Below are 25,054 nucleotides of genomic sequence, written 5' to 3' on the forward strand. Positions count from 1 at the left end.
ATCATTTTTCTCTGTTTATTGATTGATATATCATGTGCCAAATTTTTTAAAAAATAGTTATAAACTTATACTTTTTCATGAAAATGAAAACAACGTTGAGGAAATTTCAGTAATTGATAGCACATTGCATTGTGACCTTGGGTAAGGATGCATGTAAGGTTACTGTTTATTTTCTTTTTCATATATAATAGTAAAAGGATGAGCGATAGTTGCGGTGGGGAAATGAAATGGTCCAATATTGAACAATGAAATTGTGCGGTTCTCCAACGTTTGATAAAACAAACAAACTGCATTACTTACGTACACACACTCTTCAATCCTTAACCATTCCATTACAGTTATTCTCCATCATGTTAATGTAACTTAATTATCCTTTCATCATTTCGTATTAACAATATCAATTACAAAGTGAAAGATCGCAACCATGATGGATATGACTTCATCAAAAGATGGACAATCTCCTCCCAATTCAAAGAAAACTTCAAAGAAACCTAAATGTATGTCTTAATTTGCACTAACAATTTGTTACATATATATCATATGTCTTGTTTTTTTTCCTTCTTTTTCTTCCTATGATGTAACTTGAAACAATGATTCATTATTCCAAAAAAAAAAAAAAAAAACACAAACCATTTGTTCCTTGTGATTTACGGAGCCTGTATTAAAATCTTGGAAAATTTAGGGCTTGAGGCTGTTTCATATGTATAAAGTTGTGTTATATTATTATTGCTCATAGTTATTTGTTTTATTTTAATTTGTAGATTCAAGATTCTCGCAGCAAGAACTACCTGCATGGAAACCAATTCTAACACCTGGATGGGTATAATATGCAACATAACTCGTTTAATTAGTGCATGTTTGAAACCACGGCGAGTTTGACAATATCCCGTGATTTTGTTGAAGTTCCAAAATATAATTTTTGTCTAAATCACGGTGGCACAAAATTCTACTATACTTACCGTTAATTTAAGCATGCACTTCCATTTCTTACAGTTTCTTAATATATGCAAAAATTTAATCAATGATTTTATGTCTTTAATTTTATCAGGTGATTGCCACATTTACTGCAATTGGAATCATCTTTATCCCTATTGGTCTTGCATCATTGTTTTCATCAGGGAAGGTAAGAACATAACAATGTATAGAATGAAATGAAGTTTTGCTACTGAATTCAACTGAATTTTATTTATAATGGTAAAGAAATACTAATGCAGGTGGTGGAAGCTGAATTCAGATATGATGAAACGTGTCTTTCTCCCTCTGATGCTAAAGATGCAGTTGCATATATTAAAAGTGATACCACTAACAAGACTTGCACCCACAAATGGATTGTTAGTACATTCACTTCTCTGTTTCACAAGAGTATCATTTTTCATTTTCATACCTAAATGGAAATAATAATTAGTTGCAAACTTTACAGGTTGAGCAAAAAATGCAAGCTCCTGTTTTTATCTACTACCAGCTTGATAATTACTATCAAAATCATCGCCGGTATGCACATTTTCAGTGTTATCAATTACGGATCACGGAAAATATTAGTTTGTTCAAATTCTGCTACGCAACAGTGCTCTAGCATGCGCTATAGTCACTATTTCACAATATTTTGTACTAAATAGTGTATTGCAAAACAACAATGATTTGTTCAAATTTCACTATTCAGTTGCGCTAGAACGCTGCTATTTGACCACACAGCACGATTTTCAATGAAACAAAAACAAATTTACTTGAGGCATATGCATATGTACAAATGCATACATTTGATGCTTATTATTTTTAATGATGCCTTTAATATGATTTTGGATGATTAACTCTTGCAGATATGTTAAGAGTAGAAATGATAAGCAGTTGTGGAGAAAGTCAGCTGAAGGGCAAACAGACCACTGTGATCCAGTAGACAAAACAGAAGGAAAGGAGCCAATTGTTCCTTGTGGCCTCATTGCATGGAGTATGTTCAATGACACCTACAAATTTTCAATGGACAACAAGGATTTAACTGTCAACAAAAAGAACATAGCATGGGGAAGTGACAAAAATTCTAAATTTGGTCGTGAAGTTTATCCTAAAAATTTTCAGAGTGGAGGTTTGATTGGAGGTGCAAAACTCAATGAAAGCATACCTGTAAGTCCCTATTTGGATAAACAGTTTAATTATATAAACACTTATCCTATAAGTACTTACGTATAAGTTATTTCTACGCTAAAGTATAAAATAAAACTGTTTTCGTAAGTTATTATGAAGAGCTTATGAAAATAAGCTGAATACAACTTATAGACATGTCTATAACAGTATAACTATTTCCATAAGCTCTTTCAAACGGTCACAATATATGACTTCACAAATTACTTTGTTTTTTTTTTCATGTGATAAAATATAACCTTTTACTTGAGAAATAAGCAATCTATGTATTGTTGCATGCATCAGTTGAGTGAACAAGAGGATCTGATTGTTTGGATGAGAACAGCAGCATTACCAACTTTCAGAAAACTGTATGGGAAGATAGAGTCTGATCTTGAAGTTAATGATGAGATAGAAATACTAATTCAGAACAATTACAACACATACGAGTTTCAAGGTAGGAAGAAGTTGGTTCTATCAACTACAACTTGGATTGGTGGGAAAAATAGATTCTTGGGGATTGCATACCTTGTTGTTGGTGGACTATCCTTGTTCTGTGCTATAGGATTCATTCTTCTGTATGTGATCAAGCCAAGGTAAAGGAAATATTTTGCTTTTTCTATACTACTTTATGGTTCTACATTTATTTTTTATGAGTTAAGATCATGATTTTACATTATGAGATGTGAAATGCTAGCGACACATTCTGTAACACTAGCATTTGAATACGCTCTTTTCTATTGGTTGAAATTGACAAGTTCTGATAAAATTTATGTTAGGAAATTAATATGGCTACATAGTAAAGAAAAGCTGAAACATTTTTGGTTATTTGTAAGTAGCAAATGTGAGCTAACATTACTATATTGCTCTTTTTGCAGACCTCTCGGGGATCCATCCTACTTATCATGGAACAGAAATCCAGGGATCTTAAAATGATGTCTTGTAACTCAATTTTTTTTGTTTACAATTCACTGTCTTCTTTTGTCATTAGTTCTTTGTGTGACCAACGTGGAACATGAGTGTATATAAATGTTTGTCAATCCTTTATGCAAATATATTACAAGTTTTGATCTGAAAAAATACCAATATCCTATGGGAAAGATATTTACAAAAAAATCGGCGATCCGGTCCATTAGAACATTTTTTTTTATGGGTTAGATGGGACAAATTGTGGATTGGGGTCACATCTATCTTTTTTTTTTTTTTTTGTTAGATTGATTGAAAGAGGTTAAAGCACATTTGGTGACACTAGAAACAAAATCATAACACAAACCAAAGAGACACTAAATACATATGGAAATTGGTATGTCAAATTTCAGACCATTTGGTGAGCTGCTTTTATGATTGAAACTTGAAGGAGCATCATTAATGGACTTACAATTAATGCCACCAGATAAGTCAGGAAACGGTTAAGATCAACTTCACTTACCATGATGTAATAATTTTAGAAAAATAATCAATCAGTCCTCATCAGTTAATTCAAAAGAAATTCATATTTCCCTCAAATGATTCCATTTATTCATTTGATATTATATTTTTCTCTAAACATAACCTTTCAAATATATGGTGAGTGTTTGGCCTTTCTCATATAGAAAAAGATTTTTCACTCATAACCCCAAACTAGTTGTGAGAAGTGTAGAGAAGCTAAATAAAAAACATGAAAAAGAGTTATATTTTTTTTTTTTTGTGTGTGTTCCCATAATCATAAACACTGGCTCAGAGAGCAGTTGTAAATGTAAACATACAACCAATATACTGTATATGCAACTTATTTCTTTAATACAATTCAGCTATTGCAATAAACAAAGTTAAAGCAAACATCTACCACCAATATATTTCATAACCTCATTAATTAATTACACCAAACTTCATATTCATAACCCACAACTCATAATATCATAACATTAACCAATAATACTTACTACACATCAAACCATTGATCATGAAATGATCTTTCTTTTGAAGAGAAATACAACTTACTAAGAAATATCAATGGACTCTCCCAACTCACCTGATTTTGCTTTTACATCATCAACCACAGTTCACAACAACAACAGTAACATCTTTAGAAGCCGTTCTACAAAAGAAACACCTTTCTCAAAACTCTCATGTCCAACTTTCTCACGCAGTCTTCAAAACTCTCCAGTTTCATCTCCTCAACATCACTATTTTCCCACTAAGTTCTCTGATTCTGAGTCCCTACAAACAACTTACCACTGTGCCTCTTCTGTCTTGAGAAACGACGGACAAATCACGTCCATAGCATTATCATCGAGTGGTTTACTCTACACAGGCTCTGATTCCAATATTGTAAGGTGTTGGAAACTACCTGAGTTCACTGAATGTGGACAGTTGAAGACTAAAGCTTCAAAAGTTGTGGCTATTGAGGTTTCCAATGACACTGTTTATGCAGCTTATGGTGATGGCAAGATTAGAGTGTGGACAATAATCTGGGATAACAAGGTGTTGAAACATGTTCGATCTGCTACTATTCCTAAGACACTTGGCTATGTTCGAAGCTATATCGCAGGGAAAGACAAGACAGTAAGTCTAGTACCTTAATTGCCATCAATAAATCACAACCAACCATATGTGTGATTTTAGAAATAGTTATGATTGAAATCAAACATTATTAATGATCTAACGTATAGGATTGATTGATAGTTTAAAAAATCATTACAACATGACAGTGTTTATGAATTCTATTCTTAACATGTATACACGTTCTTAGACTCGCCTAACCATATATTTATAAAATGTAAATCATCATTACCTAATAGTTATTTACTGGTTTTACTTGCATATAATAACATTTTTGGTCCATTATAACATGATTGTTTTGTTTGGTTGCTGGCATCACTCAGCAGATGAAGCATAAGAGACTAATAACATCAATGGCAATTAACACAGCAGAGGACATTATATACACTGCATCTCTTGACAAAACGGTAAAAGTATGGAGAATCTCAGACCTCAAATGTATAGAGACAATCAAAGCACACCCTGATCCAATAAATGACATGATTGTATCCGACGATGGCGTTCTCTACACGGCCTCCGACGATGCCACAATCAAAGTTTGGCGTCGAAATTTTTGTAGCCATGATCAACCTCATTCTCTCACAGTAACACTTCATGCCAAATATTCACCTGTGAAAGCCTTAACACTAACCAATAATGATGGAGGAATTTTATATGGTGGATGCACTGATGGTTACATACACTATTGGTTAAAGGGTTGGTTTGCAGGACAATTGCAATATAGTGGATCAATTCAAGGACACACACATGCAGTATTGTGCTTAGCTAGTGTTGCTAAATATGTAGTTAGTGGTTCAGCTGATTCAACTAGCAGGGTTTGGAGTAGAGAACGTGATGGACAACATGTTTGTTTAGCTGTTTTGGCTGGTCATAGAGGACCAATTAGGTGCGTAACAGCTTTTTTAGGAGGATGTTTGGTTCAGGAAGATGATAATGAAGATTCTTGTACTGTGTGTACTGGAAGCCTTGATGGTGTCTTGAAGCTTTGGCGTGTCACTCATACAAAGAATGCCCCTGATAATAATCAGTGTTTGTCCCAAGTTGGGAACAAGTATTTTGAATTGTACAAGGGATTTCAACAATAATACTCACTTATGTAACCAATGAGAAAATGTTACTATTCAGAGGGAAGCATATAAAAGTGAAGAGAGAATCATTCAAATTAGTTGAAGAAAATGATACACCAATATATGTTTAAGTACGTGCTCCAGCAAAGGGAATTCAACTGAATTAATTAGTAGAAAAACATGCATAACTGATCATAGCTAATCTAAAACTAATTTTAACTGATGCAACTGCAACGAATTCTGAGCCTGTTAATCAAGCTTCATATATTTGATAAAGGTCTGTACTTTGTTCTATACATCAACACAAGGTGTAGTATGGATAGTGCTTAGACTCGTCTATATACAGAACAATTACCGGATGCAGTGATGGGATTATGTACCGTATAGTGCCTTTATTGGGTAAATCGTAAAGGTTGTTCTACAGTACCTAATGAAATGTGCATGTTTTACATTTTAACAAAGCAAACTATTCCACCGTTCTTTAAGGGCCTCATAGGCTTCAGGACAAGGTATAGCCAGCAACCCATGCCTTCCATCAATACAAGTTTCAGTTGCTAGGCTCAGCCGTAATAATGTTTTGAGTGCATTGTCAATTGGCATTTCAACCTGGAAATTTCAAATGTTATAAGAATGCAAATTATGCAATGATTATAATCAGCACTACCACGAAAAAGAATAAAGTATAAACTTCAGAGGGCAGAACCCTGTCAATACATTACCTTTACTTTAAACGCTTCATACATGAATCTCTCACAGTCCTCTCCTACACTTCGGCGAGAAGTGACCTGAAGCAAGAAGTGTCACACATGATTTATGTATCATCAAGAGGATTTGCAAACAATTATTCCTAACAAAACAACTACATGAAAATGCATTGCAGAACTTCAGATAGCATAAGACGGTTGGGAGGAAAATTAACAAACCTGGCCCTTATCTGCTTTGAGCAGGACTGCATAAGCCAAAATAGCTTCCTTGTACTGCACATGTAAAGTTTTAGGAGAAAGAAGTTAACACCGGTCAAAATGCATAGTAATAAATATGAGTTAAGAACCTATATTTCTTCAAGATCAGACCTGGATTCATTTTACAAATTAAATATTCTGCATGGCCTTGTCCACTATTGTGACTGGGACTTTTTGTTCAGATTCAGACATTTGATTTCTTAACGTAAACCACAAGAAACCAGTTCATAGTTGTTGATATTTACTAAAACCGGATGACTTTTACTAGTATACTGTATATGAAGCACATCATATACTACACTATGGATAAAATATGATACTAATACGATAATAAATTTTAGAAAGCAAGATATGATATGGCCAAGATCCATTAACAAATGTTTGTGTGTTTGAATAACTTAATGAAGAAAAAAAATGAAGCACCATTTATTTAACTGATTGATTCGACAGCATTGGTTGCCCCCATCCCCTTGAACAGAAGAATTATAGATGGAAACTGGAAATATAGATGCACAGAAAGCATAAGGAGCGGAAGTTTCTCACTTGCTGCTGTTCAGAAGCATCTAAAAGAAAATGCACCGAGCCAAAGCCACTTGCTAACGTCTTTTCATAAAGCGTCTTGTTCACTAATAGCTGCAATATAATAATATTTTTGACAATTCAGAATCTCAGATAGTTTTATTTCCATAGAACGTGGAAGGTAGAACTATATTCTTTTGGTATAACAACAGTTTCAAATATTAATAGCATCTAAAAGAAATTATCATGTTAATCTACCTGATACCGATCCCACGTCTGTTTGTAACCTAGAACCACACGACTCCCAAATATTATTAGGGCACTTATGGCAACTACATCAAGTAATATAGCTGACCTGAAATAAAAATGAAAGTAAAATATTGTAAACAAATGTAACTTCTAAGCAAGAAAATTATTGGTGGAGGTCGAAACGAGGTGTTTCCTTCTAGTCAATCAAAAAAATGTGTGCATAGAATAAGGTTCAAAACAAAATAAAACCCTATTACTAAGGTATCATATATTAACCAAATATATTCCTATTATATGGTTTGCATCATTATCCCCCCTTGTTGATAGTATTATTCTGAAAAAAAAATGTTTGAAAAGGAAGGAAAAAAGTACACGATTAAGGTAGCTACCCGCATTGTGAAAGAAAAAAAAAACAAAGGAAATTCCTTTCTAGCATCAGAGATAATCAAGCCTAGAGACGAAATTAGAACCGTAATTAAAATTAGTAAATATCATTTAGATGCAGAAACAACGTTTAGGAATATCATCAATATCATATGAAATTAAGATATACTTACGGGGAATCTGAGAGATTTTGAAATTTGTAGTTTATAAAATATGCCAGGAGTCCCAAAATTGTGGCAACATCCAAGCGCACCTGTAAGTTTGCAGTTAAAAATTACAACACTAAACAAATAGGGTAAGTAAAGGTACATTTACAACCAATATTCTAATGTTATTTCATCACTACATTCTTATTAAATTATTACGGGAAAGAATGCATACTTATATATCTGGATTAAACAGACATGTATAATGTATTGGCTTGTAAAACTGGGCCAGGTTCTGATAAAAAAAAGTTTGCTTTTCTGGTAAAATTTAGGAGCAGAGAGGATAAAAAGCTAAAACTATATCATGATTTACACTTACAGACATAGCAGACAACTTTAAAAAGAGTTTAAAACTCAAAAACAAGAAGCGCGAGTTCTAGAAGATTTCTTACCGTGTCTATGATGCGGAATGATAGCTTTTTGTGAGGAAAAACTACCTGCAAATAAATTGAATACCATCTGAAGAATTTTAAACATATAAACATCCAAAGTTACAACAGGAACAACACCAAGAAGAGTCTTCTTATCTGACATATGACAGACCCTGTAGTAACAAAATAATTACCGGTAAATCTGGAAAAGGAATTTTCTCATAGATCTTTAATTGCAATGATGGAACCTCAGCTTTATCTTTACCATTTATTTCAACTTCCTTCGTATATAGTAGAATTAATTCTTCAAAGGCTGGTTCCTATTTTGCAAACATATAAAATTTGGATCAATATTCCAGCATAATTATCAGTCCTCAAAAAAATATTGCCAGTAAAGAACTCTGTCAACTATTGCAACTATGAACTTACTCAATCCTTGCCTGAAAAATTGGAAACCTCTCTAAATCATTATTAGTAAATTTAGGAGAGTTCCATATTTTTATACGTAATAAAAGATTATAAGCTATCTTCCCCCTTTTGGAAGGGAATCCCATGCAGAAATGAAGGTCACAAACATAAGACATGCCGTCAGAATGGTACACCTAAATACATATTTGTGTAACCCTACAAGAAATTGTAGATTATGGGTAATACCTGCAGGACTGATCGTGAGAAAAGTATGGAAAAGGATGTTTTTAACATTTTCCAAGGATCATTTCTGCAGTATTTCCTTGTTGCAGGTCTCCATGTATCACTAAGTGATATCCTTGACAAAAAAGTAGGCCTGGATGAAGAATACCAATGATTGGTCATGTCAAACGGTGATGCTTCAAGCAAACTACACTATGCTAGCAATGTAAACATGAAATCAACACATATTTCTAATTTGGATATATTTGATCACTCCCTGTGCATCCAACATATTTCAATTTCAAGGCTTCATTATTATACATGATTCAAAATCTTTATTTCCAACAGACCAAAACATTAAGAATAAATTATAACAAGTGGGAATTATTGCATATATAATGTCAAACAGCAGATAGCTCAACTAGCACTGGCCCTAGTCTATAATATTGTCGTGTGATAATGGTGTTGTAGGAGGTTTGATCCTCCATGTAGCCATCTATTCACCTCCCATACCAGTGTGCTTTCACTTTCAATGAGCAAAAAGATATGCTTCAACAATAATGGAATGAGCTTTTAATGTTAATAGAGCTTAAAGCTAATTATATTATAATATTGTTTGAGTGTATCTGCAAGCTATGAAGCACTAAACCTTCAAAAAAGGAGCCATGTCTGTCTCCAAGATGGATCATATATAAACTTAACCCTCACACAACACTCTGATACTTCTGAATAGTGATTTCAAGACTATATTTAGTTTGAATATTTGAATCTGTTTGATACTGTCAAGACATTCTTTACATATGTTGGATGAGCATAAATATTTTGTAAGAACCCAAAAGTATGTGACATGGAAATGCTATATAGATATAATTTTGGTATTCATTTATATATACATTATATATGCCTACACTGCATTGCTTAGTTTTTCCATGTCACTGTTGCTGAAATCAGAAATATCGGTTCAAATCTGATTTCTTGGAATGATGGAAAGCAAACATTAGTTCCTTTATTTTCAAATAATAGGAGCTTCTAGCAGAGTTCAGACGGTAATAAAAGAGCTGTTTGTGGAGCAAACCTTAGATAAGGTTCAGGAGAGTCACCATCATTTTCAACCTGAAAAGGTGTTTCTGGTGTAGGGGGAATAAGTCCAATCCAAGAAAGCAATCTCCTCAAGAGCCTTTCACGGGGACCGACAGGTGACAAAATCCCTTCATATCGAGCTACTGCCCTCTGAGCTGCCAGCCAAATAGGGAGTTCTGCATTTGGTACTTGGTTTTCATCTATTTGCTCGTCCAAATCATTGTCATTGTCAGTATAGATCAGTGACTTTTGAAATACTGACAGTTTCTTTAGCCAAAGCTTCAATCTTTCTGTCCAATTGCGCACTTCATGTTTCTGACTGATTATACCTGATACCTAAGTTGTTAAAATTAGTAAGATACTTTTTACACAAGTTAGACATAATCATGATATCATGTATAGCTTCTAATTTTTTGTTTTTTTTTTGTTTTTTTTTTATTTTAAAAAATGCATAATTTCTAAAGTTGACAGTACCAAACTAGAGTATGATATACCCTAGTAGATAGATGGACAGCTCAGATAAGTTGATTAAACATAATTTAGAGATAAGCCATATCAAAAGACCATTTGTCATAAAGAAAACAGGTAACTGTTATCCTTAGAAAATGTAATAACTTTTATCAAGAAAACATAGAGTTGCCCTATCAAATATGAAGAATGAAAGTAATTGATGGAGGAATGTATAATATAAATTATGCACATAATCAAAGAGAATTGTAACTAAACAAATCCTGATGCACATATTTTCCAATTTAAGAGTGAATTCATCAAAGCCTAGTGGCCAACACACAGACACTGGGGAGGGGGAAAGGGTGGTCATGGGATCGAACCCATGCACCCACACAAAATGTCCTGGCACACAAACCTATGCTTTGGCTAATAATGTTGCCTAATTATAAATATATTTCCAGATTTCCTAAATCCTATCCCAATAAAATTTGTGATATAAATTTTGAACATCGAAATAGTCAAATAATATATGAGAAACATGTATTAAAGAATATAGGAAAAAGAAATCTGTTTCTTCACACAGCATGCTTTTCCATAATCTCAATTATTCGATCTGACTACAAATTTTGATTTTATAATACTGTGACTAACTATATACTGGTACAAGGATAAAAGTATTTCCAGTGTGGTAAGTCTGCTTGGCAAAGCATAGGTGATCTAACTTGTTATAAGATCCTACATATCCTCCTACATGTCAGCGTATAATGTGTATTCAAATAGACTCTAATCTAGTTAAAACTTTCCTGTGTCATTTTCTAATAGTAGAATATCAAAGATTATCTACCTAAATTAATTGATTCCATTGAATGAATAAATATAATGACAATATCAGCATTTAAGAAATTTTGATGCATCTGACGAAATATTCATATGATATTTGACAGCATCTTGCATTCTTATAGTTTTTACATTTGACAATTAACACTGAATTTCCTTGTTATAACTTTCTTGCCCTTGAAAATGGTTATAGCTTTTACATTTGACAATTAACACCGAATTTCCTTGGCATGTACTAATCATTTGAATATCTATAGAATAGTCAAGACGGTGGAAGCATTTAAGAAATATTGATGCATCTTACGAAATATCCATATGATATTTGAGAGTATATTTGTGCATGACAATGTGTGTAAAGAACTTTCTTCGACATGCCTGAATAATGGGATGATTCTATGCCTCTACTCAGATATCAAGAAAGTTAAATGACAAAACCACCACAAAAAAAGTAACCTCGCTTATTTTGGAGCCAAGTTTTGCTAGTGGTTTTGATATAACAAAGAAGATTGTTTGCAGAAGCCTGGACTGTAAGTAATCCAGTTTTTCAACAATTAATAGGCCATTCTGATTCTCAGTTGCATAGCCCCGCCTACAATAGAAAAAGATAATACATAACTCTCAGATAAAAAGAAGAAATGTGCTAAGTTATATATTCTGCTTCTCAGTTCATCTAGAAGGTTACCTAAACCAGATGCTTAACTAGCCAGTTAGAACAAATATTGGGTCAATAATTAAGTCTTATCCCACCAAGTGGGGTCGGCTACATGGATCAAACGACGCCATAATGCTCTATCATATACCATATATCTATCTACTCATTTGAAGCTTTGACAGTGAAACTATACCGTTCAAAAAACCTAGTGTGCCATACAAATACTTCATTTGATTGAGCCTTTTCAAAGCTAAAAAGATTAATTTTTTAAATTTGATTTGAAAGTTAGTATTAAAGAACAAACATGCAGAAAAAATGTATATGAAATTACCTTACCTAAATATAATGGCATTAGACTCGTATGCTTTCTCCCAATCAACATATATTGGCAAGGTAAGGAGATAGTCTGTATTCAATGCAGTTGTTAACATTAGATCCCGAGCTGATAGTTCTTCGAATTGTGCATTAGAAAGAAGTTGCATGAAAGCCCTTTGGAAACGAGTAGCGATGGTAACTCTGCCAATAATTTTGGGAAAAAAATAATTGATCAGAGCATTACAAAGAAATGGAAAGATGAAAAGAACATGGTTGAATAGACTGGTTCTCCTCTATTTTTCAAACTAACACTCGCCACCCTTATATGTTAGAGAAATTACCTTCACCTCTCCTCGGGTCTTTGTGATATAATTTAAATTCGTTTCCAACTTATACCGACTAGAACTTCAATCAATCACAGTAATTCTTTTTTAATCTATAAAGTTGAGAGCAACAATTGAATTCAAAAAAGCATGTTAATTGGAAAGGAGCAGAAACCTGGACCCCGTATCAGAATCGTTGTTGGGAGTTATGTCAAGAGAACGCAGAAGACTCCCAAGGCTGAGAGCATACTCAGAGAGCATAGACTTTTGCGGTTGAAGCTGTATATCCTGATAGACCTTCCCATTTCCATTCCCGGTTTGAAGGATGTCGTCATTGGCATAGATTGAATTGTTTCCATTAGCCACAACCTGTGTCTCTGGTACAAGAGGGTCCTCATCCTTTTGAGTTTGGACTGCATTGGTGAGGTGATAATCCGAACGCATTTCTTCTAAGATGGTCTTGTGTTCAGCATGAAGTATAGAGTCCAAACATCTGTAGATTATATAATAGAGTAATCTAGTGTTAGAACAACAACTTGTAATAGAAGAATCAAAGAAATGATAAATCACAAGACAATGAACACAATCATTTGTTTATGCAATTCGGTCCAGTGTACCTACATCTGCAACTATAGAGCAGCTGTAGTTCTGTATTTTTACAGTGTTACAAACCATATATACAAGACTACGGTCTAGATTACAACAATACCCCTGAACCACACCGTCTCACTCGCTCAGCCCTTTGCCCTATTCTAGTCTTATGAGCCATACTCAACATATTAGTACTAATTAATGTTGAATAAAGTGTTTGTTGTTTGAAATGAATATATAAAATTGATAGTACTTACGAGGTGAGAAGGCGAAAGTGATGAGCAGTATCTTGATGAAGCATGTTAGAGAGGATTGCATCTAGAAGTTGGGACTTGGAAACAGGGATGTGTTTCTGTCTAGGCACTTGTATTTTAGAAATTCCCACCTCTTCTTCATCATCATCATCGTTGGAGTTTTTCTTGTTGTTGTTGTTGGGGTTTTCACTCTGCCTCTCATGTTCTTCTAGTTCTTGTGACTCTGAGTCTGAGGCAACAGATACTACTTCCTGGAGCCGTGAACAAGGAAGCCTGTGTTGTCTGAGAAGTGGACAAGAGAGCAACTGCTGCCGCCGCCGGTGGCGGCCGTAGTATGGGAAAGAGTGCTGCTGCTGTGACAGTGGCTGCCAAATTGGAAGAGCTTTGCTGGTGGGGAAAGGATGGTAATAATATGAGTATGATGACATTTGGATATGAGAAATTGAGAATGAATGAGAGACTCAAATGTGCAAGGTACGTGTATGAATGTAGTAATCAATCAGTAAAATATCCATTATTATTTATCGGATTATATCAAAACCGAACCAAACCGATCATTATTGGTTCGGGTGACGAGTTCCAATTAATTGAGAACTCACTCACCCTACTAGTTAATTTTTTTTAGAATAAACAAAGTTTAGACAAGTCAGGTTTTAGAGGCTCATCTAGATGATAACAAATCTCAAGCTCAAAGAGACTTTGATCATCCATTAAAAACGTTCTTATGCCGACATTGTGAGTTGAACTTGCATCCTTGTGATTTAGTATCAACTTCTTATCAACTGAACCAACTTTAGTAACATATATCACTTTGTTACTTTTTATTTTGTGGGAAATGTAAACGAGTGCCCCGGGCACTCTTTAAGGGCTATAAATAGCAAGTATTTATTTATAAAAATGTGTGTAATCAATGCATTGAAAATCGAAATATTTTACTTTTTTTTAAAGAATAATTACTTATTTTGGTATGCTTAAGGAGCGTTCGGAGTCACTTTAATTTTCAATGTGGCAAAGTATGTATTCGTATCGTATATGCCCAAACCCAATCTTTTAATTTGGTTTCACAGCCTCACATTATCGCACAATCCACTCCACACACTCACAGTCACAGCGTCATCTCCTTCTCCGCCCAGTCGTTCCACTGTTCAGGTTGTTGGTGGTGCAGAGTTGCCAAGGCCACTCCTCCTTCTTCTCCGCCACTCAAGTGTCGCCGTCGAAGCCAAAAACGGTTTTATCCTTCCTCACAGAGGTAGACTCTATTCTATTGTTAACATCTAAACATATATACTTATACATTTGTGAGACAAAGAAACTACCAATGTGTCAAATTTACGCTACGCAGACATCATCATATTCATATGCAAAGCTTCCAATTATTTCTGCATTTTTTTTTTACTGCTTTTTAGAGTCAAGAGTCGGTCCTTCACAATTTTTTAGCGGCATAAGGCAATCTGTCACAAAAATAAAACTTAACTAGCTTATAAGATGATATAACTTATTTTTACGAGCTTAGCTTATACTAGTGGTTTGTGATAACCTGATTCAAGTAGTTTATAGCTTATCATTACTTATTTCAATTTTATCCCTGTAAATTTAATTGAAAAAAAATAAATAAATATTAATTAAATGCACATCTTTCATGTCATTTTGTATTTATAATTAACTAGTTAGTTCAACATCTAATTTTATTAAACACTACAAATTTAATTGTTAGTTTATCCGCTATCGGCTATAAACGAGCTTATTATAAGTCATCCACTATAAGTTACCTGCCATTTTTTCAACAAACAGAACATTAGTCTTAACATTTTCATACTAGGGACATTAATTATTCTATTATAATCAATTATTATAGACTAATTTGTCAACAGTGGTTAGAGTCCTACTTTCGAAGTAAAATATAGCACGGACAATGTTCATAAGTGAAGGCAGTCTTAACTTTTCAAACCAGTTTTGTCAAATTTTAATTTGGTATTATTAGAGATTCTAAAATTCGTTGAAACAACTACTATTAGATTTTCGCTATTGGACCACACACCATTTTTTTTTAAGAGGCTAAACTAGCCCACCCACCATTTATATTCACGCATTAAGTCTAATAGTGCTTAGCGTGAAGGAGTGTGTTAAGAGTCACACATTAGAAATGGCATGATATGAGCAAATGTTTATAAGTAGGGACAACCCTCGTATCATAAGCTGGTTATGCCTGACTAATTTGGATTTTGTTTTTGCCAAAACTGAATTGGACCGTAAAAAATTTGTGAGGGATCAAAATGGATCTTCACTCTAATTTTTAATACTTCTAAGCTAAATCAATCACCAACAACATGTATTTCATTGGGTTAGTTTGCTTCGGAACCTGCACAAAATTTCCATCAATGTGAACCATTTTTCGGTTGAAAACCGAACCAAATCGACTTGTTACACTACGTCACTCTTTAATGATTTTCAAAATTATCCAAATCAAACATGATTTATTTATTGGAGAATCTAATTATTGCACTCAAGAGATTATGTAGACAACTAGCCTATGTTGGATTGCTGGAATGAGATAGAATGAAGTGATATGATGCCTCCTTGTTTGGATATATTTAAAAAATACTCAAATATTGGAATGAAATCTCTAATCTATTTCATTCTGTTCCACTTCATTCAATTCTGCTCATTCTATTGTCATCTCATGTATCCAAACAGATAAATTCATATATTTTCAAAATTTCCTTTTATGAATATGTTAGTGCCTTAGATTCTCCAAAGATTGAAAATCCTACCTTTATTTATTTATTTGAATGAATTGAGAGTTGACCCATCCAACTCTAGTCTCTTTGTTTTGTTTGCTTGCAGTTGCAAAGGCGTTCATATCATCTTCATCTCATGCATCTGTTATTGCAGCAGCAGCATCATGTTTACTTTATGTTTCGGGACACTTGTTGTATAACAAATCAAAAGCAGCGTTATGTGGGAGTGACAGTAACATCGTTGAGACACAATTCAGAAAGAGAAATTAAACTGGCCCGAGACAGAGTAATAGATTTTGGAAAATACAAGGGGAAGATGTTGGGAAGCCTTCCGTCGAGCTACCTCAAGTGGGTTTCAAAAAACTTAAGAGCACGCGAGTTTGAGGAGTGGGCAATTCTTGCAGATCAAGTCCTTCTAGACCCAATCTACAAAGACCGCATTGAGTGGGAGTTTGCTCTTAATGTGTTAAATGGCAACAACATTTCTTCTGCTGCTGCTAGATCCATTGGAGCGGCAGATTCTGAGCTGCAGGAGATAAGCAAGAGATTTGGTTGGGATAACCTTGACAAAGTTGGTTGGAGCAAAGTTGATTTCGACCTTCTCGGCACTTCTAAGGGAGGGAGAATTCCGAGACTTGTCAATTTCAGCGACAGTGACACCAATACCAACACCCAACCTAACCACCCACCTGCTACTAGTATCATTGGTAGCAACGGTAGTAACAGTAGTAGTAGGACTAAGAGGATGGAGAGAAGAGCGAGACAGAAAATGAGATCGAGGACGACAAATGAAGCGCACCAACAGAAGGACAACAATGTGGTTGATATTGAAGAAGTTGAAGATGATAACATTAATATAGCCATTGCCAATCCATTCCCCGGACGTCAGGCTCTTCTCCGTAAGGCCATCAACCATGGCAGCATCCTAAGCTAAACTCAACTTTAAACATGTCATGCCATGCCTTTCTTTGTTCTTTTCTATCATGTAATGTAATTCCAATTTTCAATTTTTCCAATATATATCTCTTTTTTTTCTCTGTCTTGGTACTAGCGATTTAAAGAATTCAATAACATTCCTGTCAAGATGAATAGTACAAAACTACATTCAGACACAAAAATGATGAATGAATTTGGAAACAAAATTTTGAAATGTAGAGAAATTGAAGAACCTTGGCGAAAAAGTAAAGAGGAGGCAAATTCAACTCAACCTTGGAATTGGATTTGCAAGCTCCAACTCCATGACAAAATTAAGTTTCCATGATGCAATATAAGGTAGTTATACGAGTTAGTTAGTTAGTTACACGAGTAAAGTAAGAGAGAAGGGGATAAAAAAGTAAAACGAAAATTATATTGATAATGAGAGAATATAAACTAACTTAGTTGATAAGGCTTGATTGTTATTGTAATGATAGAATATGAATTATATGAAGGGGCACGTAAGCTTATATAATTAATGTAAACTAGGGTAGTGACCCGTGGTTCGCACATGATAGTTCGTCCGACTTCATTCGGTTAGTAAAATAAATTAAAATAATTAAATTGAAAAATATATCAATATAATTTTTATTTTTATCTCGTGGCTAAATTAAGCAATTAACTAAAATAAAATATAATCTTTAATTGATAAAAAAAAAAAAGCAATCATGTGTAGGAAAAATACATAAAGTGACAAAAAATATTTATGTTGCAAATATTAGAGTAATAAATTGAAAAGTAGTGAAACTATAATATTAATAAGATTGATGCATTGTATTTTAAGTTAAAAGTTAAGATGAAGTAATTAATTAGATTGTTATTCTAGAAATATTTATATTATCTTTATAAGTAAAATTAAAAGTAACATGTTACTATTGATTTCTCATCTAAGATAAATGAAAATAATATATTATTTTGCTAAAATACTTTTTTATCGAGAAATCATACATGTTAGTTATTTAAATATTAATTTGCATATTTGTAAATAATTTCTATATTTCGATATATATCTAATTAACATGTAGTAATGAAAATATTATCACTGAAAAATTATATATTTAGAGGAACTAAGAGCATAAATATCGGCAGTGGCATTGTATACGTGTAGCATTTTTTGTCAGAAGGTCATGGATATTTGGCATAACATATGGTGGCTTTCTTTCACTATGCTCCCAAGTTTGCAAACGGTGGCATTCATCATTGATTCATTGTTAAGCTTTTTTCAAAAGCTTTTTGAAATAAAATAATTAAAAAAGAAATTACCATTTCAACTATTGGAGGATATTATGAATGAGTGGGACCCATTTTAGAGTTTTGGATGAGTGGTATGAATATTTAGAAATTGTAGTAGAGTGGTTTAAATAATTGAGAAGTGTGAGGTAATATAATATATTGAGTGGGGCCCATTTATGCTACCAATATGAGTGGCATGGATGTGGAAAAAAATTAATTAATAGTCAAACTGAAAAGCCAACGGTTGATGAGAGATATATTTTATACAAGTATGTATAAAACATACCACATCACCGTTGGATTTACAATGCAATATTAATTAAACATTTATGTAAGAGAATCTCATGGTTCTTTATTTATAGCTCCACTTTTATGTTGTATTCGTCGGATGTGGGATGGGACGTTTAGTTACACTTTAAGACAAGATTTTCTCTTTTATAGGAGAAGAAAAGCACTAGTAAAGATCAAAGAAGCATTTTCAATTTTCTCTCTTCCCTCACCTGTTGATTTTGGAGATTGTTGCCTCTTGGGTGGAAGCTTCTTCTTAGTTTGATTAGTTTGAATAGAAAAGATGTTTGTGTTTGGATCAATTGTCATAGATATATAAGGTTTTATTAATCCCTTTTTGGTGTTTTTAATTTCATATTCTTCAACTTTAGGAAAACACATTTATATCATTTGCATCACAATATTGCAAAATTTAATGTATGATTGATGTTATTTGTTTGTTGTTAATTTATTTTGACTCATGTGTTGTGCGAGCGAAAATATATTTTTATTTGATTAGATTTAGATGTGATATACCATATCTTTTAATTTATAATTTAAGGTTATAGTATTGAAATAATTGAGACACTAATATTAGTTTAATAAGGGAAATGCTAACGATTATCTTCGATGTACTCTTTAAACACTTTAAATGGTAAGTTTTTATGAAAAGTCGTGTATTCAATGCATTAGAAATTGTAATAGTTGATTTTTTGAAAGAATAATTGCTATTAGGATTTTAAAGAGTGTCTCAAAGAAACTTGTTAGCAATGCCCTAACAATGATGTAATTTGGCTTTGAGGATAAGCTTTGCTTGCTTTCTCAACAACTTGACAAAATGCGACATTGGAAGATTTTTCTTAAAGTGACGTATGAAAATGAGACATTAGAATAGTTGTGTAAGAGTGACAAACCAAGTATTGAGGTTTTTTTAGTTACAAATGATAGTATAATTACAAACCGGGGTTATTTGAATTTTGTCCTTAAACTCTTAAATTAGTTAATATGATAACCGGTTTTTTATAACTAAATTTGATAATAGTAGCACGTGTCTTATAATGTTATATAAGTTAAATATAAGTTGATTATACTCTATTCTAGGCATGGCAAAACGGGCCCGGCCCAACGGCCCGTTGGGCCCGTTTAACCCGTCATTTTAGGCGGGTTGGGGTCAGATTTTGAGTCTATCTCTTTAGTTGGTCCGCCCCTATTAAGCCCGCTAAAAAAGCGGGTCATAGCGGGGTGGGGCGGGCTGACCCACGACCTTATTAAACTCTCTGTTTTTACTATTAGTGTCCGAATTTTTAATTTACACTCTCGGTCTAGGTCTGATTTGCTCTAATTCACTTGGGTTTAAGGTAAGCTTTGTTGCTCATTTATCTTAGTTGTTGTTTGTGTTGAGTGAACTTAATGTTTGCCTTGATCTGCTAATTTCTTCCTTTCTTCTTTTTTAAGCCATGATATGTTATATTAGTTTCTTTCTTGTCTTAATTTCTAAAAACAAAAGTTTCTATTAAATATCCTTAAAATGGGTAAAATTGAACTGATTTTAGTTTACGGGACATTGTTCAATGTATGGTGGATTTATTTTAAGATTTGTTTAATGTTATAGTCTTTATATTGAATTTATTGTTTTTATAATAGCAGTGTATTTGCTAATAACAATTGACAACAAAATATTTTAAAAAATAGACGGGCTAGCCTGGCAGCCCGCTAGTCCGCCTTTAGGCCCGCCCCCTTAAGTTGGCCCACCCCGCCCCACAGCTAATAGCTGGTTGGGCCTAAATGGGGCACGCTGACCCGTATTGCCATCCCTACTCTATTCTCTATTCTAAACATAATTTATAACAGAAAACAAGAGATGGTTTTTACTCAATTGCTACAGAGATCGACAAAGAGGAGAGAAGAAATTTACTATTGTAGTCAATCAAAATGAGAATTATAAAATTAGGAATAGAAAGCACCATGGATTTTAACATGTGACAACTCGGATTTTATTTGACGCGGCAGTTGAAGCGCTGACGAAAAACTAATTTGAGTGTCTGATTTAATGGATAAATAAAATAGATAGATAGATAATAACTAACTAACTAGTATAACTAACTTTTATATCCAGTAAAAATCAAGCAAATTATACATTTTAAAAAAATAAGCTAGAGAAGCTCTTATTCAACAAATTATTACAATTAGAAGATTATGATGGAGCAAGATAATAGAAGAATCTATTGCCTTGTATTTTCTGATTGTATTTGTAAGCTTCCATTTTGTTGTTCACCAATACAAGAATCTCTCCTCTTTAGAAACCGATAAAATCCATAACATAGCAAACGCAAAACGCAAAGAATTGCTATAGTGATCAAAGTTGATAGAAGATAGCCTACAATGGAATTTGAACGTTTGCATCCAAACAAAGCCCCTAGACACACCATGGGAAGAGGAGGGTAAGCATGATTTAGAGTTTGACTAGGTTTATATATATTTCTCACATACTTTTCATTTTATAATACACATGTATAAGAATAAATTAAAAAAATATACACGACAAAAATAAGTGACATCATATTTAATGTCTCATTTTGATGTTCAAACATTATTTCATTAAAAATATATATGCTCTTCCTTAGTGTATTCTTGCCTTCAATTAGGATTGTTCTTGTTCCTTGTTTGTCAAATAAGGAATAACTTTCAGCTCTATATGCCTTTTAAGGTCATAGAACCTTTCCAATATTGTCCTTTTAAATAAAATATACAAGTTTATAGGATATATTATATGAAAAAGTCAAATAAATGTGTGATCGTACTCTTGAATAGTGCATAACAACAACAAAAAGAACATGTGTTCAATAGGCTTCTATTAGAAGCCATGCTTCTTTTGTAAACCACTAAATATTTTTATGAAGATGCTTTTTTCTTTTCCTTTTTCTATACCAAGAAGCAAACAATAGTGTGCCTTTCTTACATTTTAAAAAAAAATATATGAATTTTTGTCAAAAAAAAATAAAATCTTTTACTAGTTATACTCCTACAGTTTAAAAAAAATGTAGATGAAGGCCATGATTATTCTACAATAAAATGTAGCAAGAGTATTAATATCCTTTAATGAGAGACTATTTTTGTGGTGCTCATCAAGGGTAAATAAAAAAACCTAGGGGGCATAAATCAAACCAAGAAAACAAAAATTCACCAAAAAAAAGGTTTTCTCTTTGACAATGCTTAAACTTTTTTGAAAACATGTTTTAAAAGATGAAGAGAGTTATAGTGCAGAACTTTCTGATTAGGGTGTATCAGCAAGCATGCAGGTGATAACTGATAAGGATCATGCCGACATATAAGGCAGACCAAAATTCCCAAAAATGTAATATATAGTTTCGAAAGCTAAAGTTTTGGAACCTAAATACCTCTAAAAATTAGGTATACAGATAAAGGATGAAATAAGAGGAAATCATCCCTTGTGGTACAAGTTATCAAAATATTGATCAAGTTAGTTCCTCCATTAATTTTATCATTTAAGTGTGATGATATGTGTCACATTAAGTGACATGGTGACATACAAGTCGTAGTCGATGTAGACACCACCTATTCTATAGTCAGCACCGCATAAAGGGGTTTGGGGGAGGAACATAGAGATCGAAGGTCATGAGTTCAACTTTCGCCTCTGACAATAATAACAACTAAGTTGATACGAGTGCCTAATTTGAGTGACCAAATTGATGATTTCATAAGACTTTGGTTTGAGTTGAGTTGTTGTCAACTTGAAGCTGACACAATAACTGTAATAGACAATCAACACATACACACCAGATGAAGAACATACCAAATTTTGGTTTTTAATTTTTCTATTTTTAATAATTTTTTTAAAACTTGGATAAAATAAAATTTGATGATTTTGTCCTACCATGTCATCGGTAAACAACCACGTAAGCAGTCTCTAACAAAATTGAATGAAAAAGAGCAATGCTAAAAATATTGTACGACATAAACGATCAACTTGGGAAAAAAAAAAGTAAAGGACATATATGCCACAAACTTAAAGTAACATTTTTGTATTTTGCATTTATGGCAATGGCATTCTCCCTCATTCATGATAAGGGCATTTTTGTAAAAATGATATTCTCCCTCGTTTATTTATACATCTTTTTAATATTTGTGAAATGATATATCAATTATTTTGAAAGAAAGAGAGTATTTCTTAATGTGTGAAAATGTTAAAACAACTTGTAATAAAATTTGTTGGTACAATTTTGGATCCTTGCTAAAAACTTTATAGGAATAATAAATAGTGTGCCAACTTAACATTACAAATACCAAGATTGTCATTCACTCGCTAAATAAAAAGTACTACTATCAACATTATAATAAAAAAATATATGTGTTTTGATAACCGGTGCTCCGTCGATAATGGTCAAAGAATTCATAAATAGAAATATTGTTTTAAAACGTGAGTTTTTGTTTTTTATCAAGTAATAATTACACTAGTTTTTTTACAAAATGCATACTTATTTTAGTTGCTTAAACAATGTCTTTGAAATACTGCTTAATTTTTTTTACTGTAGATATTGGTTAACATTTTCCATAAAAAAATTTATTCCGCAACTAAAATTATTATGAACTAAATTGGTATTTACAAGTATATATGTATAAATGTAATTATATTTTCATATAAGTTCTCCACATAAGGTAATTTAATCTAATTTACTATGAAAAATTAAATATGAACATTTTTTTTCCTTTTTTGTACTTGAGGTATTTTAAGTGGTTAATATATTTTTGGGTTTTGGTTACTTGTTGTAGCGTGGTTTAGTTTGTGTAATTACTGAATTTTTAAGTTTAATCTGGTACATCTTGTATTATAAGTGTTTTTTTTTCTTCTCCCGATTTTCCTTAAATAAAAGGGTTTTGTTTTTCTTCTGATTTATTAATATATTTGCTTAACCCTTAAAAAAAAAAAAGTGGTCATTACTCCCTCTGTCCTTAACTATAAACACAAAAAAAAAGTGGTCATTATTCCCTCTGTCCTTAACTATAAAAACTTTTTGAAAAAAAAAAAATTGCCCCTGAGTATAAATCCTTAAACAAATTACTAATACATTTATTATTTTTTCTTAACATATCCCTATTTTTTTTTTGAATCGGCAAATATTATTAAACGTCATCCCCGCAAGACGCAGTAAATGAACGAAAGAAAATACAAAAGGTGCCGCATATAGACGGTACACCAAAACCTCCAAAGAACCCCCCTGAAAATTGACCCACCAAAGCACAACAACACCTATAACTGACTCCTAAAAAAACACAAGCACTGTAAACATGGTATAGACCACCGCCCATCGTCACTACTCACCCCCAAAGAACACCCTAAAAAACCATCAAAACCCAACTCCCAAACAAAGCCACATTCGAAAAGCACTAAACCCAAGGGTATGTAGCTACCACAACCTCGCGACCCCTGGTCCACCAAAAGAGCATAAACCAAAAGCCCAAAAAACCTAATTAATTCCAAATTAGCAGGGCACCCCTCGCTCCCGGTACACCAGAGGAAACCAAAACAAGTCAAACAGAGATTGCAACTGGACCCCGACTCCCGATCTCGAATCCAAATGAACCGGCCCACCGAAAACCAGCTAACAATATGTAAGACCAACGCATGGCCTGCGAAGTTTAAGCAGCAAACATATCAAAAGGAAAAGACTCAACACAATGGGACACACACCCTCTAACCTCCGCAATCACCTAAACCACCCAAAAAGCACAACCAGAGCTAGTGACGACGAACAAGGACCCGTGTAACAGTGTTTGCATCCAAATGAAATCACCCCAACAAACACCCACCTCCTCAAATAACCATCACCTCCACATCATCACCTCCACCACTCTTCACCACCACAACAGTTCACCCTAGAAAAAACCCACTGCCACTGAATCACCACTGCGCATCACCTCCACGATCACTATATCACTACGCCGCACAACATCCTCACCATGAAACAAGCACCCACACAAACAGAGATCTAGATGAAGATGGAATCCAACAACACAACACGGGCAGCGACGCCGGTTTGAAGTGGACCCACAACCTAGACCATAATAAGGCGGTTGTTTGTGACAAGGAGAAAGCATCGACGCCGTAGCAAAAAAGACCAACGGTGGGTCTGAACAGCGCTTCCCGGACCCAAAACCCTCCTCACACCACATCACCACCACCACACAACGAAAACAGCCTCCCCCAAGGTCGTAACACACACCGTCACCAACAGACCTCACTCCAACCGAGCCACCAAACAAAAGCAGCCGGCCC

The 25,054-nt window shown here is 33.6% G+C and overlaps 4 protein-coding genes and 1 long non-coding RNA gene across 10 annotated transcripts; 3 read left to right on the forward strand and 2 right to left on the reverse strand.

Annotated features, from left to right (window-relative positions):
- The first annotated feature begins 185 nt into the window (after positions 1-185).
- LOC146951298 (ALA-interacting subunit 1-like) lies at positions 186-3,105 on the forward strand. Its single transcript, XM_085747258.1, has 8 exons — positions 186-497; positions 762-820; positions 1,049-1,123; positions 1,215-1,331; positions 1,421-1,491; positions 1,818-2,118; positions 2,422-2,711; positions 2,994-3,105. The coding sequence occupies exons 1-8, from the start codon at positions 425-427 to the stop codon at positions 3,049-3,051; spliced, it is 1,044 nt and encodes a 347-aa protein (XP_085603384.1). The 5' UTR covers positions 186-424; the 3' UTR covers positions 3,052-3,105.
- LOC146951299 (uncharacterized) lies at positions 1,495-2,783 on the reverse strand. Its single transcript, XR_015027865.1, has 2 exons — positions 2,644-2,783; positions 1,495-1,961 (listed from the first exon to the last, which is right to left on the reverse strand). It is a non-coding gene; the product is annotated as an uncharacterized LOC146951299 (long non-coding RNA).
- A 632-nt stretch (positions 3,106-3,737) lies between the features above and the next one.
- LOC146951300 (protein JINGUBANG-like) lies at positions 3,738-6,331 on the forward strand. Of its 2 annotated transcripts, none has more exons than XM_085747260.1 (2): positions 3,738-4,659; positions 4,980-6,331. In XM_085747260.1, exons 1-2 carry the CDS (start codon positions 4,108-4,110, stop codon positions 5,739-5,741), a joined length of 1,314 nt encoding a protein of 437 aa, XP_085603386.1. In that variant the 5' UTR covers positions 3,738-4,107; the 3' UTR covers positions 5,742-6,331. The 2 variants fall into 2 exon arrangements, with proteins under 2 accessions (XP_085603386.1, XP_085603387.1); XM_085747261.1 differs by having other exon boundaries at positions 3,806-4,659; positions 4,983-5,857.
- LOC146951301 (DUF3754 family protein, putative (DUF3754)) lies at positions 5,962-14,015 on the reverse strand. 4 transcript variants are annotated; one of them, XR_015027866.1, is made up of 14 exons: positions 13,550-14,015; positions 12,877-13,194; positions 12,400-12,579; positions 11,865-12,000; positions 10,120-10,460; positions 9,069-9,198; positions 8,609-8,734; positions 8,436-8,480; positions 8,011-8,090; positions 7,463-7,559; positions 7,109-7,318; positions 6,647-6,700; positions 6,443-6,508; positions 5,962-6,329 (listed from the first exon to the last, which is right to left on the reverse strand). XR_015027866.1 is itself a non-coding variant. In XM_085747259.1 (14 exons), the coding sequence occupies exons 1-14, from the start codon at positions 13,972-13,974 to the stop codon at positions 6,177-6,179; spliced, it is 2,241 nt and encodes a 746-aa protein (XP_085603385.1). In that variant the 5' UTR covers positions 13,975-14,015; the 3' UTR covers positions 5,962-6,176. The 4 variants fall into 4 exon arrangements, 1 of the variants encoding a protein (XP_085603385.1); XR_015027867.1 differs by having other exon boundaries at positions 7,229-7,318; positions 8,436-8,502; XR_015027868.1 differs by having other exon boundaries at positions 8,436-8,502.
- A 611-nt stretch (positions 14,016-14,626) lies between these two features.
- On the forward strand, positions 14,627-17,321 carry LOC146951302 (golgin family A protein). Of its 2 annotated transcripts, none has more exons than XM_085747263.1 (2): positions 14,627-14,795; positions 16,367-17,321. In XM_085747263.1, exon 2 carries the CDS (start codon positions 16,421-16,423, stop codon positions 17,216-17,218), a length of 798 nt encoding a protein of 265 aa, XP_085603389.1. In that variant the 5' UTR covers positions 14,627-14,795; positions 16,367-16,420; the 3' UTR covers positions 17,219-17,321. The 2 variants fall into 2 exon arrangements, with proteins under 2 accessions (XP_085603389.1, XP_085603388.1); XM_085747262.1 differs by having other exon boundaries at positions 16,391-17,321.
- The last annotated feature ends 7,733 nt before the right edge of the window (positions 17,322-25,054 follow it).

This window comes from Medicago sativa, chromosome 2 (genome assembly GCF_051527215.1).
Source record: "Medicago sativa cultivar Bolivia chromosome 2, Bolivia_mono, whole genome shotgun sequence".
NCBI classification, from domain to species: Eukaryota; Viridiplantae; Streptophyta; class Magnoliopsida; order Fabales; family Fabaceae; genus Medicago; species Medicago sativa.

Coding starts and splice junctions, on each gene's coding strand:
- LOC146951298 (XM_085747258.1), top strand. CDS start 425: ATGATGGATATGACTTCATCAAAAGATGGACAATCTCCTCCCAATTCA. Junction 1,492..1,817: donor TACTATCAAAATCATCGCCG/GTATGCACATTT, acceptor TAACTCTTGCAG/ATATGTTAAGAGTAGAAATG. Junction 2,119..2,421: donor AACTCAATGAAAGCATACCT/GTAAGTCCCTAT, acceptor TGCATGCATCAG/TTGAGTGAACAAGAGGATCT.
- LOC146951300 (XM_085747260.1), top strand. CDS start 4,108: ATGGACTCTCCCAACTCACCTGATTTTGCTTTTACATCATCAACCACA. Junction 4,660..4,979: donor TCGCAGGGAAAGACAAGACA/GTAAGTCTAGTA, acceptor GGCATCACTCAG/CAGATGAAGCATAAGAGACT.
- LOC146951301 (XM_085747259.1), bottom strand. CDS start 13,974: ATGTCATCATACTCATATTATTACCATCCTTTCCCCACCAGCAAAGCT. Junction 13,195..13,549: donor CACTTTCGCCTTCTCACCTC/GTAAGTACTATC, acceptor TATAATCTACAG/ATGTTTGGACTCTATACTTC. Junction 8,481..8,608: donor TTCCTTTTCCAGATTTACCG/GTAATTATTTTG, acceptor ATTTATTTGCAG/GTAGTTTTTCCTCACAAAAA.
- LOC146951302 (XM_085747263.1), top strand. CDS start 16,421: ATGCATCTGTTATTGCAGCAGCAGCATCATGTTTACTTTATGTTTCGG.